The sequence below is a fragment of the Balaenoptera borealis genome (assembly GCF_965194805.1).
Source record: "Balaenoptera borealis genome assembly, chromosome: 1".
Taxonomy (NCBI): domain Eukaryota; kingdom Metazoa; phylum Chordata; class Mammalia; order Artiodactyla; family Balaenopteridae; genus Balaenoptera; species Balaenoptera borealis.
In genome coordinates, this window is record NC_138860.1 from 35,225,185 (window position 1) to 35,237,675 (window position 12,491).

The 12,491-nt window shown below is 50.8% G+C and overlaps 1 protein-coding gene and 1 long non-coding RNA gene across 6 annotated transcripts in view; both read right to left on the reverse strand.

The window, feature by feature from the left end:
• Nucleotides 1–12,491, reverse strand: part of LOC309631101 — a 148,561-nt gene that overhangs the window by 13,789 nt on the left and 122,281 nt on the right. The window lies entirely within an intron of this gene.
• Nucleotides 921–11,221, reverse strand: OPTC (opticin). 5 transcript variants are annotated; one of them, XM_082391212.1, is made up of 7 exons: nucleotides 7,731–11,221; nucleotides 6,840–6,975; nucleotides 5,155–5,313; nucleotides 4,251–4,453; nucleotides 3,103–3,198; nucleotides 2,424–2,615; nucleotides 921–2,144 (listed from the first exon to the last, which is right to left on the reverse strand). In XM_082391212.1, the coding sequence occupies exons 1-6, from the start codon at nucleotides 8,112–8,114 to the stop codon at nucleotides 2,445–2,447; spliced, it is 1,149 nt and encodes a 382-aa protein (XP_082247338.1). In that variant the 5' UTR covers nucleotides 8,115–11,221; the 3' UTR covers nucleotides 921–2,144; nucleotides 2,424–2,444. The 5 variants fall into 5 exon arrangements, with proteins under 5 accessions (XP_082247338.1, XP_082247337.1, XP_082247336.1 ...); XM_082391211.1 differs by having other exon boundaries at nucleotides 921–2,615; XM_082391210.1 differs by lacking the exon at nucleotides 921–2,144 and having other exon boundaries at nucleotides 2,499–3,198; nucleotides 7,731–7,968; nucleotides 9,670–11,221.

Genomic DNA, 12,491 nt, shown 5'->3' on the forward strand with positions numbered 1-12,491 from the left:
TAAACATCTCTACTATCCAGAGTGGTGGTTGGGATTAAGTGAGTTGATGTGCATAAAAACTTCTAATACAGTGTCTGGCAAATTCCAGGAGTCCAGAAATTGTGAGTCCCCTTCTCCCACAATAGAACAAGGGTCAGATGACTTTCTGTACTTAGCACATATTAACCTTGGGGCATATGGGTATGATGTGGCTTCTAGCACACGGGAGCCCCAGTTCTGGAAAATTTCTTCTGTTTTTTTCATTGGATTATTTCAAATCAGGGTTTCTTGCACTTGCGGATCTTGAGGTTTCCAACTGTTGCATGCCTCGGCCTGGTCATAATCAAATAAAGTGGGATATGGAAGAGGATGGGACTGGGGAATGAGAGAGATCATGTATGTGAGAGAGATAGAAAGAGCAAGAGAGAGAGACAGAGAGAAAGAGACAGAGAGAGAGAGAGGGAGCTTGTTGGGTCCTGGAATCCTTGGGTTCTTGGGGTGAGCGGGGGTGGACACAGCAGCAACTGCACCAGGCCCCTCTCACCGCCTCTGAGACTTCCCACTCCTAGTTTGCAGCCTGTGTGTGGAGTCTTCTCTAGTTCTCAAATTCTTCATCTGAAGAATGTGAATAATGATCCCTGACTGGTCTGCTTACAGGACTGTCCTGAACATCCACAGTACTTGGAGAGGTCTAGACAGAGGTGGGGGAGGCAGATGAATGGGTTCCCTTCCAGGTGGGCCCCAAGACACACCTGTCCATCCAGACTTGGGGACCACCGGGGGCCTTGAGTGGTTGCCTTGGCTAACTCCTATTCCTTCAGCTTTCAGCTTAGACATTGATTCTTCAAGGTCTACTGGACCCTTAAACTGTGTCCCCCTCCTGTAAGTTCTCATAGCGTTTTGTATATTCCTTTTTTTACAGTATTTATCATGAGTTGAATAGTGTGGTTACAGTATTTATCATGAGTTGAATAGTGTGGTTATTTGTGTGATTATTTGTTTCACACGTCTTCCACACTCAACTTTAAGCTCCATGAAGAAAAGGAGTATGTCTATTGCATACCATCTGCACATAGCAGGTAGGTGCTCAATAAAATCCTTGCTGAATGAATACATGAATTGCCTGCCTCGCCCTTCTTCTATGCCCTAGTCAACACCTGATGCCAAGCACCCATCTATTACACCCCTCCTTGCCCAACATGTCCTTATAAGGAGAAAGATGACATCTCTCCTCCCATTATAATTCAAGGGGCAAGTTGGCTAGATCATAGTTGCCCTTCTTTCCATTCGCCCAGTACAGCAGGCCCAGCCCAGGATCCAAGAAGGTTGCAGGTGGGTAATTGCTATATTTATTTATTTATCTTTGCACAAGGCTGCCCTCTGGTGGTTAAACATCAAGAGAGCATGGCTAGGCACCAGCTGGCTGAGCCATCGGTGCTCAGAAGCTGGTCACTGAGCCAGGAATAGGTAAGCGCTACAAGGAGGCATCCAGATGAAGATTCATGTCAGTTCTCCATCCTTATGAATGGATCCCTCCAAATATAACAGGAAGCTCTGGCATAGGAAAAGTAAGAAAATTTTAAAAGCCCCACAGAAACCCCACCCTACCCCCCTGGAAGTAGGGGGAAGGGTACTTTAAACAGCTGTTCTTTTCCCTCAGTGGTGTGCTGGCAAATGCTTAACAACAGGCTTTCTCTCTTTCTCAAAAAAATCCTAATGTGTAGTGTTTACCGATGTGCGTGGTATAAATACTCCCAACATGGCCAATTTCAAACTACCAATGTGATGTCACTGAAAGCAGAGTTGGGAAGAGATGGGCAGTAGTAGCATGTCATTATATAGTATTTCCACCACACAAGTACCGTGGACGTAAATAAGTTCAAGAACATGGTTAACAATAAAACATAGTAAAATAATTGGGAAGTGATGAGTTTGAATATTTATTACATTTGTTTTCAACATAATATATTTAATTGTGAGTTTATATAATTTAGTTTTTGATAATGGCTGTGTTTAACAACGGGCTTGCAAAATTCTGGAAGATTTTAATAATCAGTTCTTGCAAGCCTAGTAGTAAGAGCTGGCTCCAGCCCGCCACTGCTTCTCCCCACTTCCTCCTTCTCTTTCTGTTCCTCCTCTTCCTCTTACATGATTTTCTTGGCATTCTGTATGGGTAGGAGGGATGGGGGATATGGGAAAGAGTTTTGCTGCAGATGTCGCTATTCTCTGAGCCAGGTGCCATAAGGTGTTAAGGAAAGAGGATGGAGAAATACAAATCTGGCTCCTGGAAGACATTTCCGTGTGTGTGTTGGGGGAGGGGTGTGTGTGGATTTTTGCAATCGGATCTTGAGGGTGATTAATGCCTGGATGAAAGACCACTGACAGGGATCGGGCCCTATGGCCCAGGAGGCCCGTGCCCTCGCTGGTCCTCCAAGGGCTCTTACTAGGGAGCAGTGGAAGGTGAGCTAGGTGAAGTGGCCCGTGGGGAGCCGAGGCAGGCAGAAGTAGGCACTGGGGAAGAGGCTCAGGTTGATGGGATTGCCGTCCAGGCGGATGTCTTCCAGCTGCCTCCGGGTGTGTTTGTGCTCCTTAGCGTCACAGAAGGTGTCCCTCTGCATGGTCTCTATCATGTTATTCTGGAAAGAACACACTGACAAGCCTCCTCCGCCTGGAGATTCTGCCCTCAGGCAGCACTGAAGGCAGGCTCAGTCTGCTCTCCCTACCAGCTCGCCTCCCCTTTACAACTGGAGAAACCGAGGCACAGAAAGCCAACGCCGCATACAAGGAAAGAGGAGAGGAGACCCATTGAGGACGGATGGAGAGAGAGGGGAGATTGAGAGGGATGAAGGGAAGACGGGAGACAGAGGGTAAGGGAAGGGGGAGAGGAACAAGCAATTGGGTGAGATGGGAAAAGGACATGGAGGGGAAGTGTTTCAAAGAGCAGCAAGGGGAAGAAATCAAACTGAGTCTGTGCACAGTGGTCTGAACAAGACCTACCAATCCTTGTCTCCAGTGAGCTCTCAGTGATGTAGACCCACCGCTGCCTAAGGGGGCGGGCTCCCTGCAATCTGACCTCCACTTTCTGTGCTGTTCAATGCTCTTGTTCTTGGGGAGGCCGCTCACCTGCAGGTGTAGTGAGCGCAGGCTCAGGGGCAGGGACCTGGGGATGGAGTCCAGCAGGTTATCGGCCAGGTAGAGGAACTGCAGCTTCTCCAGCGCCTGGGGAGGAGGCAAATGGTGCGGGAGGCTGGTGGGTGCTGTGGGGCCCTGGCAGTGATGGGTGCCTGATGTGACTCCATTCGCTCACTCAGGGTCTCCTGGGCCTCAGCCAGGTGCCAGGTTCCGCGCTGGGTGCTGTGGGGGAGGCCCATTTCTTCCCACTGGATGCAGAAGGAAAAGTTGCTGCCACTGAGGCACCAGCAGCTGGGGGAGTGTGAAGGCACTCGGCAGTGTCAGTGGGGACTCTGGGAAGAGCAGGCAAGGGGCAGAGGTGGGTGGGAGGCAGGACGCAGGACATTTCGGCCCAGCCTCAGCGTCTCTGCTATCAGAGGGGACTTTCCCAAATGAAAAGTCTCCAGATGCTAAATCTGGAGCAGCTATGGAGAGCATGGTCGGGAAATACTCGGACTAGCGTAATGAGAGCCACAGGCACAATGGAAGCAAATTGCATATGTGAGTGTGACAGAGCTGGGGTGTCAATCTCATCCACACCCCTCTTCATTTCCTCACTGGAACTGTCCCCAGGACTCTTCCTGGCCCTGCTGAGTGGGCAGCCCAGGGGGCCATATTTGTGCCATGTGTTTAGCCCTTCCCATCAAAACTGGCCAGCCAGTGACCAGATTTTCTCTCTTGAGAATTTGCTCCTAGAAAGACAGTGATTAGTCAGTGAGTGATGGGTTTTGGAAATAAAAGAATATGTAGAGTGAGAACTGGAGCCAGTACCACTGCAAGTCCAGTCACATGTAAGTCAAAGTTTTAGGGGAGCAGAAACTGAGTGTGTGAGGATGTTGGTGCAGAGGGAGGTGATTGGGCAGTTGCACAGAAAGAAGCCAAGAGACCAGGTGCCCCACAGAGGGAGAGGGGGAGCTGCTGATGGTTTAGATGAGGGAAATGGGGTTTGATTTTCACGCCCCAGAACAGGGTTGGAGCAGAGATACCCCGTGAGGGTCAGGGGTGTGTGTGTGTGTTTGTGTGTGTGTGTGTGTGTGTGTGTGTGTGGTCGTAGGCATGGGTGGCAGGTGGTAGATGGGGGACTTAAGGCCCTGGCTCACCCTGAAGGCTTCAGGCTGTATCCCTGAGCTCCGGAGCTGGTTCAGGCGGATGTCCAGGATCTCAATGCCAGTGGGCAGCACAGGTAGCGCTGCCAGCTTATTCTCAGGGAGGATCAGATCCTGCAGAGCAGGCAGCAGGAGGAGGGCATCGTCATCGATGGAGGAGATGAAATTGCTAGAGAGGTCAATCCTCTTCAGTTTTGCTAAGAGGTGCAGGGCAGAACACAGAGAGATGAGGGACGTACCATCTTCCCTTGCTCCTGCTGGAGCTGCCTGTGACCTGCTCCCTGCCTCTCAGGATAGGGGATGCTAGCCAGCTCTCCACCTGCACCAGGTCCAAACCAGAAGGAATAACTTTATAAACCTGGAAAAGCCCTCAGATTCTGTAATACCTTTCCCTGGAGTTCTGTCCTATGTGGATTGGCTTGGAAGAAGCTTTTTGAGGGTAAGACCCAACAGGCTCAGGAATCCCTGGATCCATCCCACTTCTACCTGTTAGTTTACACAAAAGAACAATGAGGCCCAGGAAGGCTGTCAGTAATTAGTGGAAGAATCTGGATTAGAGACAAGAGTTAACATGGTCTTGTCCAGAGGCCAGGACGGCAGAGAGCTACAGTTGCTGGGACAGCCTGAAAACGTAGGCTTGATCATACTTTCTCCTCCCCTGCTTCCCATAGCTTCGGGGAGAACATACAAGAACAGGTCACTTCTGCCATCTAAAAATCTTCAAGGAAAGGAATTAAAGAGACTGGGGCTATTTCCGTTTGATAGCTGGAGAGACTGAAAGCCAACAGGGAAAGGCACTTGGTCTGGTGACGGTTCAATGTGGCTGGGTGGCAAGGGAAAGAACCCTGGGGGTTCCCTCTGCCCACCCACTCTTTTCTGTTGCCAGGACATTACATACTCAGCCCTTTGAAGTCTCCAGCCCGAATATGGCTGATGCGGTTGAAGCGGGCGTACAGGTAAGTGGTTGTCTGGGGAAGAGGAGGGATGTCCTCTAGGTCAGCATCGTCACAGTACACAGACGAACCAAGGCACACGCAGATCAGACAGGTTGGCAGGCCTGGCCCAGGTAGAAGACAGAACAAAGGGAGACCCCCCTCCTCAGTCAGACTCCCTTCAGCCTCTGGGACCGATAGACCCGGCCCCAGGGAGTGTCTGAGCCGTGGTTGTCTGTGTCTTCTTGGGTTGCTGCCCAGACCGACTGTCACAATGTACCCAGGAGTGCTGTTGGCCGCTGCCAGCCTGGCACTCAGCCCTTGACCTAAGAGAAGCAGATCCACCCTCAGTTATTACCCATTACAATCCAAGCCCATTAGTGCCTTCATCAGACCCTGGTCCTGTGTAGGTTTTTCTGGACCTATGTGGGTGTTTCTAGGACATCTATCAGTCTCTTTTCCATAGGGCTCCTCTCTAGTCCTAAAAGGTGCAATGAAGATGAAATAAAGCCAGAATTCAGTGGAATGGCCAATGGCTGCCGGCTCTGCCATCTGCCTTGTGGGCGAGGAGTTAGACATGTTCTGTGTGGCTCCAAAAACCATAATAGAGCCAAGGTGGAGTGTACACTGTCTGCCCAGGATTCATTTCCCCTTCTTATGGTATCAGCATCTCAGTTTTCTATTGGAAAACATCCCTCCCCTGTTCTCAGTCCATGACCAGTGGTCATGAGACTTAGGCCAGGCCATTGAGCTCAGACTGGCTTTACAAAGTTGGGAAGGTTTTACTGAATACTGCAGGAGGTTTCCATCCCTTGTTATTAGAAAGGACAGAGATTACTGGAGATCACTGCTAGTCCAACTCAAGGGGGAACTCTGTTGGTAGTGACACAGACCCAAGATTAAGAGATAGCTCTTCTTCACCAGCCGTGACCAGACTGTGTACTTATCCCCAGGTCTTGAATGGCAAGTCCAGCTGAGGCCCTTTATGGTATCTTTAAGCTTGGGAGGTCATGGATTCCTGACAGAAGTGTTTTCTCTACAGATGTCCCATTACCCTACACCCACCCAAGGCAAACATCTCAAGAGGAGAACAGGAACCGAGAGCAAGCAAGTCAGGAATTAACTGCATCCTCCTCTGCCTCAGTTCTGATCCCCAGCAGAGTGCCAACCCCCTACCGGCGGATATGCCAGCATCCCAGAGTCTCCAGGAGGGCCTCAAGGAGGGGGGAAAGCTGCTAACGAGGGAATTCAAGCTGAAAAGCAGTATGACTGCTTCATTTGCCCCCATGCCAAATGACAGCCACAAAGTAATTTATTCTTCTCTACAGGCCTTTAATTGTCTCTAATCTAATTACCACTCAACCTGCTCCCCCAGCGATGCTATTAATTAAGGTAGGTGGCTTTTCTAGGCACAGCGGAGTTCTTGCATTTCTTTGCTTCCTATCCAGTTTGTGCACTCAGGCAGAAGCATTAGGAACAGCCAGCCTCTCCCTTTGTTTTGTTTTTTTTTCTCCCTTGCAGCTGTTTCCCCTTCTCTCCCTGATCCTCCACTCCCTAGCTCTGACTACACTCCTCTTTGGCACCCCTGGTGCTGGGTCATGGCTGCCCACCCATGACCTGTGGCTATTGAGACCTGTGCCTGTGAACTTACCGTGGCTGGTCGGGGAAACCAGCAGGCCCAGCGTCCTAGGCCTGGCCATTGTGGGGTTTGAAGGGGGTGTCCTTGGAGCCTTTGTGCTCTGAGTGAAACTTGTCCTAGTTGGAGAAGCCAGGCTGGTCCCTTTAACCTGGAGACACAGTATACAGTAAGCCAGCTTTGAGGGACTGAGAGGGACTTCACTTTGGATTCTGGGAACTTCAGCAACCAATTTCAAGCTTGCAAAGAGTCACTGTGGAGAACGAGGGGGGGATGGCAGAAAGAGTGAGGAAGGAAAGGACCTTCTGAGTATCTGGTCCCTCATCATGACATGGATGAGGAAACTGAGGTCCAGATAGGGGAGGGACTGAGCTCAAGGGGACAGCTGGTGGCTAAGCTGGTGGCAGAGCTAGAACCACATCTCCAGACCCCCCAGGCTGGGCTTTTCCCTTGCCCGCACAGACCAAGGTCAGACAGCAGATGAGTGTAGACTTCAGATCAGTCCCTGCAAAGGCCAGAAAGGGCTGAGAGATGAACTTCAGAACTGAAGATAGTCTAAGAAAAGACAGGTTGTAGCATTCCTTTCTTCAAGGGAGAATGTGAGGACATTGCTGTTGTCCCAGTGAGATACACCTCATGGTCTTGAAGCAGAGGGAAGGAGGGATGTATGACTTCTAAGGGAAGTCCCACAAAATTTGCTACAAACAGACAAAGAACTTGAAGTTTTGTGTCCTCTTTCTTAGTATTATCTAAATGACAAGTTCCTGTGGAGGGACAAGAATTTCCACCTCCTAGAGAAAGTTGGAGGCTTGAGATACCTGCATTATGGAACAGGTAGAGAGGGACCAGGCCTCAGGCTCCCAGTTTCTTGCAGGGAATGCAATGGGTCTGCTGCATGCCCCTCACCTTGGGGAGCTGGTCCCTGTAGTCTGTGAGTTCATCATAGTTGCTCAGGTCAATGACCTGATCGTAGTTGTCCAGGCTCAGGACATAGTCCCCCAGATGCAGAACTGCATAAGAATCGCCTTCCCCTCGTGGCTGGTCTCCTTCCCTCTCCCTCTCCGTTTTAGGGAGAGATGCTGTCCCTGCTTCCTGCAGCATCAGGGCCAGCAGGCTGAGTAAGGCCAGTAGCTTCATGGAAGTCCTGGCAGGTGGCGGATGGGATGAGAATGGGGCCGAATCACTTAGGTATCCAGTCCTGGGGGAACAGCTCACAAACTCACCCCACTTCCCACCCCCACACTTGCAGATTCTTAAGCCATTTGTCACACACTTAGTGCCTTCATTCATGTGCAGGCTCCTTCAAGGCTGGGGCTACATCTAGGGGGATATTTCCTGCCAGCCCCCCTCACTGCTCGCCAGTTCAGTCTCTTCACATGCTCATGCACACACTGATATTCACTGACGCAGGAATGTGCAGGCACCTGGCAAAGGCTCGTTTACTTATCTCAACACAGACACACTCATGCATGTCCCCTTGTCTACATACCTCCCTACTAACTAGGCACACGCTCGTGAATTTACACAGATGTTCTCTCTTATACAACCACCCACTCAGAGTACAACCATTAGCCACTAAACTAGATTTAGAGAAACTTCACCATTAAGGAATCCTGTGGTTTTTAAAAGATCATTCATTCATTCATGCCTTTGCTTGACAAACATTTGTGAGATCTCTTAATAGTCCCAGGCACTGTATTTGTCTCTGGGGGCACAGAAATAAATAAGGCATGCCTAGTTCCAGGAATGACTAGTCCATTTAGAGAACATAGGCTTAAAAATTGATTACGGTGTAAAAAAGCATGTTAGTTTTAAAATCTATTTATAAATGCAGCTTTTTAGAAACAAATGATTATGGAAACAGAAGAGCTCTTTGTGTTTGGTTGTACACACCCGGAAAATTCCTTAGGTTTCTGTGTACAGGTGAATTCAAATGTTCATACAAGTTCATCCACATATGCACAGATGGGTCAAGGAATGTGTGCAGTGTGGGTGTGAGGTACCCAGTGTATTTCTGATAATGCAGCTCTCCCCAAAGCCGGCTACACAAGTCTCTAGTAGACTCTCCCTCTTTTTTTCTTCATTTTTAAAAATTGAAGTATAGTTGATTTACAATGTTGTGCCAATCTCTGCTGTACAGCAAAGTGACTCAATTATAAAAAATATGGGGCTCCCCTGGTGACACAGTGGTTAAGAATCCGCCTGCCAATGCAGGGGACACGGGTTCGAGCCCTGGTCCCGGAAGATCCCACATGCCGCGGAGCAACTAGGCCCATACGCCACAACTACTGAGACAGCGTGCTGCAACTACTGAAGCCCGTGCACCTAGAGCCCATGCTCCGCAACAAGAGAAGCCACTGCAATGAGAAGCCCGCGCACCGCAACGAAGAGCAGCCCATGCTCACCGCAACTAGAGAAAGCCCGCGCACAGCGACAAAGACTCAATGCAGCAAAAAAAAAAAAAAATGGAAAGCTTCACAAATTTGCGTGTAACCCTTGTGCACGGGCCATGCTAATCTTCTTTGCAGCGTTCCAATTTTAGTATGTGTGCTGCCAAAGCAAGCACGCTCCCTTTCTTAATTTTAGCTGGGCAAGGGGGTAAGCCCCCATCCTAGCAAGAGGTGTCTCTTCATCTTACCTCCCATACGTTACTCCAAACCAAATTATATAATCAAAAAAATCTTAAAGCAAAAGCCCTAAGACAGTTTACTGCCTCCTTCCAACCTCAATCCCCTGTCTCAACCCAGACACCCCACCCCACTGCACCCCTGTGCCCTCCTCCCCACAAGCACTCTCCCTCATTTGCATACCAATGGGCCTAACACCTCAAAGCCTTGAACCTTACCCCTGTAGACTCTTTTGGTTCCAAATGGAGGCTCACAGCTTCCAGAGAGGTGGGGAGTCTGATGGAGAAGTCATGACCCACGGAGGGGTCTGGGTAGACAGTCGCCTGGGGAGGGCAGGGGAGCCAGCCAAGGCAGGCGTGTAGCCAATCAGACTTCTCTTTTTCCTGATGTCCAGCTGTTTCTTCTCCTCCTTCCTCAGCAGGTCCCTCATCCCACTCCTTTGCTTGGTTGGAAAGAATTTTTTTCTCCCTCCCTCCACCTCTTCTACTCTCAGCCCCCTATACGTACCCCTCCCCACCTCCCATCATCTTTTCCTCTCTTTCTCTGTCTGCTACGTCTCTCTTTTTCTGGCCCACCGTCTTTGAGGGGGCAGGTTGTTCCCACCTCCTGAGGGTAGATCAACCCCTCAGATTCTGTACTCTCCAAGAAGAGAAGGCAGCAGTGGGGGTATGTGGAGGGATAGAGCTTGACTTTCCAGCTTTTTTCTCCAGCCAGAGAGTGATAAGGCTTTGGTTTCATAGATAGAATCCAAAGATTAAAAGAGGCTCAGCTGAGGTACTCCGACCAGCACCACTACCCACCACCTGGACCTCTAATCCAGGACCATAACTGAACAAAGATCACCACAGGGAGAGAGATTCAAAGAGAAGGTGAATGGGGGATGGAGCAGGATTTGATAGCCAGCTTCAAGCTCTCTGACGATGATGGGGAGGAAGACATAGGAAATTCTCCAAATCTATAAGATTGGGCCCTAGAAAAAAACTTCCTGATCATAAACACCAGGAGGCATTGTGTGGGGTCCTCAGGGGGCTGAGGAGAATCCCCCCCCACTCCATGGTCCCCTAACAAAGGTGTATGTGTCAGGAGAGACTCTCCTTTCCCTGGTGCCTTAGGTTGCTGCAGGGCAAGTCCTTGCTGAAGGCACGGGTAAGGGGCTAAGACATCGTCCCCAGGAGTCTGCCAGCCTGCATACGTGTTTGTCCAGGTTCTTAGGTGACGCCCCTTCTCCCTACTTCCTCCCACTAACCAGAGACCGAATCCCAGCTGCATGGTTCTCCTTGGGATGGTTTAATCCAAAACTTTCATAGTGCATGTGGGGAAACCGAGGCCCAGCAAGGTGAGGTGACTTGCCCAAGGTCACACAGAGCCAGGGCCAGGTCCTAGATTTCCTGATTCTCAGGCCAGAGAGTTCTCCTTTATTCATATGACCCTCCCCTTCTTTGCCTCACCCCTGAGGTCCTGAGGCCATGTGTCTCCGTGCCCTCAGAAGAGATGGCCTTGGCAGAACTCATCTCTGCCCTGGCACAACAGGTGAAGGGGCAGAGCTAACAGCCTGGCTCCAGGGGCAGTGCTCCTGGGCACCAGCTGGTGTGGAGAGGGCTTCCCCAGCCCAAGAACCTTGTCACCAGAGCAACACTTGTTCCTGTGCCCCAGACAGCCCCCGACGTGTGGAGAGACACGCAGGGCTCTGCTGGTGGAGGGAGGGAGCCCCTGGAGCCAGGAAGGTGCCCAGGAAACAGAATGCATATGTGGCGGGCTGTCCTCCTCTACTTTCTCTCTACAGCCTAGGCTCCGCAGCCAGAAACCCGCGCCCCCGCCCCGCCCCGCAGTCAGCCTGGGCGTCACCCCTCCCCACCCCACACCATTTATTCCCTGCGAAGAATGCAGATGTGACGGTTCATTCATTCCCCCCTGCAGTCTGCTCCCACTCTCCTTCCCCGCTTTCTCGGTGACGCACACCCGCCAGCCCTCCTGCTCTCTGGGCTCTATCGCTGTGGCCCCTACAATCGGTATTCTCCCACGCACTCGGCCAGCTTGGCCAGATTTGCGGTCACGCCACGCATGCGCTGGCTCCACCCCCCCCCGCCCCCGCCCCCGGCCCCCGGCCCCCAGTGGAGCAGCTTCTGGTTTAGGCTGCACGTCTTAGACCCTCTTCCAGCTTCTGCTCTCGGTTTCACAAATACACCGGCACACACTCTGGTTACCATGGATTTCAGGGAGGGTCCATGGGATGTGTGCGTGTGTGTGACCTACGTGGGAACCGTCTAACGAGATCATGCTGTTGCTCCAGGCAGCTCAGCTCCCAGAGAGCCCGCAAAAGTTGGCGGGAGGTGCAGGAGCTGGTCTAATCCGAATCTCATTAGGAGAAGCAGGAGGCATGATGATGGAACGGAGGTGGCAGGCCCTGGGGACAGAAGTCTGGCCAGCTGACCCTGTTGCTTCCCTGTTCGTGGGCAGAGAGAGAGGCAGGGGTGGAAGTTTCAGGAACCCTCCTGCTTTTTGGACAGCAAGGGTATATTCCCTGCTGAGGGCTTGTAGCTACATAACTCCATGACTGGAACTCATTTCTCTTCCTCTCTCAGGCACACACACACACACACACACACACACACACCTCATACAGGGTAGACTCCATGTCTCCCAATCTTTTTCTCATGCTGCTTCCCTTCTTTCCTGTTTATGTGCTTTTTCCTCCTTCTCCCACCTGGCAAAATCTGATTCAAACCTTAAGATCCAGCTCAAATGATAGGAGCCATTCTGGTTTCTCCCAGGCAGAAGTAGAGGCCCTCTCCACTATGCTTTCTGTACCCAACATTATTGCAAACACTTAAGACATGCAATTACTAATTCATGGATGTTTTCCTGTATGAATTCCTCAGTGGCATGGGGTATATATTACTTATCCTTGAATTCTTAGCTGGGAACCTTGCACATGGTTGATATATGCTGAAAACTTGCTGAATTGAACTGAAGCAGGAATTTAGGGGGCAGGGTGGGAGGGGTGGGACAGCATCTGGCAGTTTTCATTCGAAAGAAGATG

Excerpts from the sequence above, each read along its gene's own strand:
- OPTC (XM_082391208.1), bottom strand. The coding sequence starts at position 8,114 with ATGAATGAAGGCACTAAGTGTGTGACAAATGGCTTAAGAATCTGCAAG. Across the intron at positions 6,976-7,730 it reads ACAGGGACCAGCTCCCCAAG|GTTAAAGGGACCAGCCTGGC; the intron begins GTGAGGGGCATG and ends CTGTGTCTCCAG. Across the intron at positions 4,454-5,154 it reads TGGAGACTTCAAAGGGCTGA|CAAAACTGAAGAGGATTGAC; the intron begins GTATGTAATGTC and ends TGCACCTCTTAG.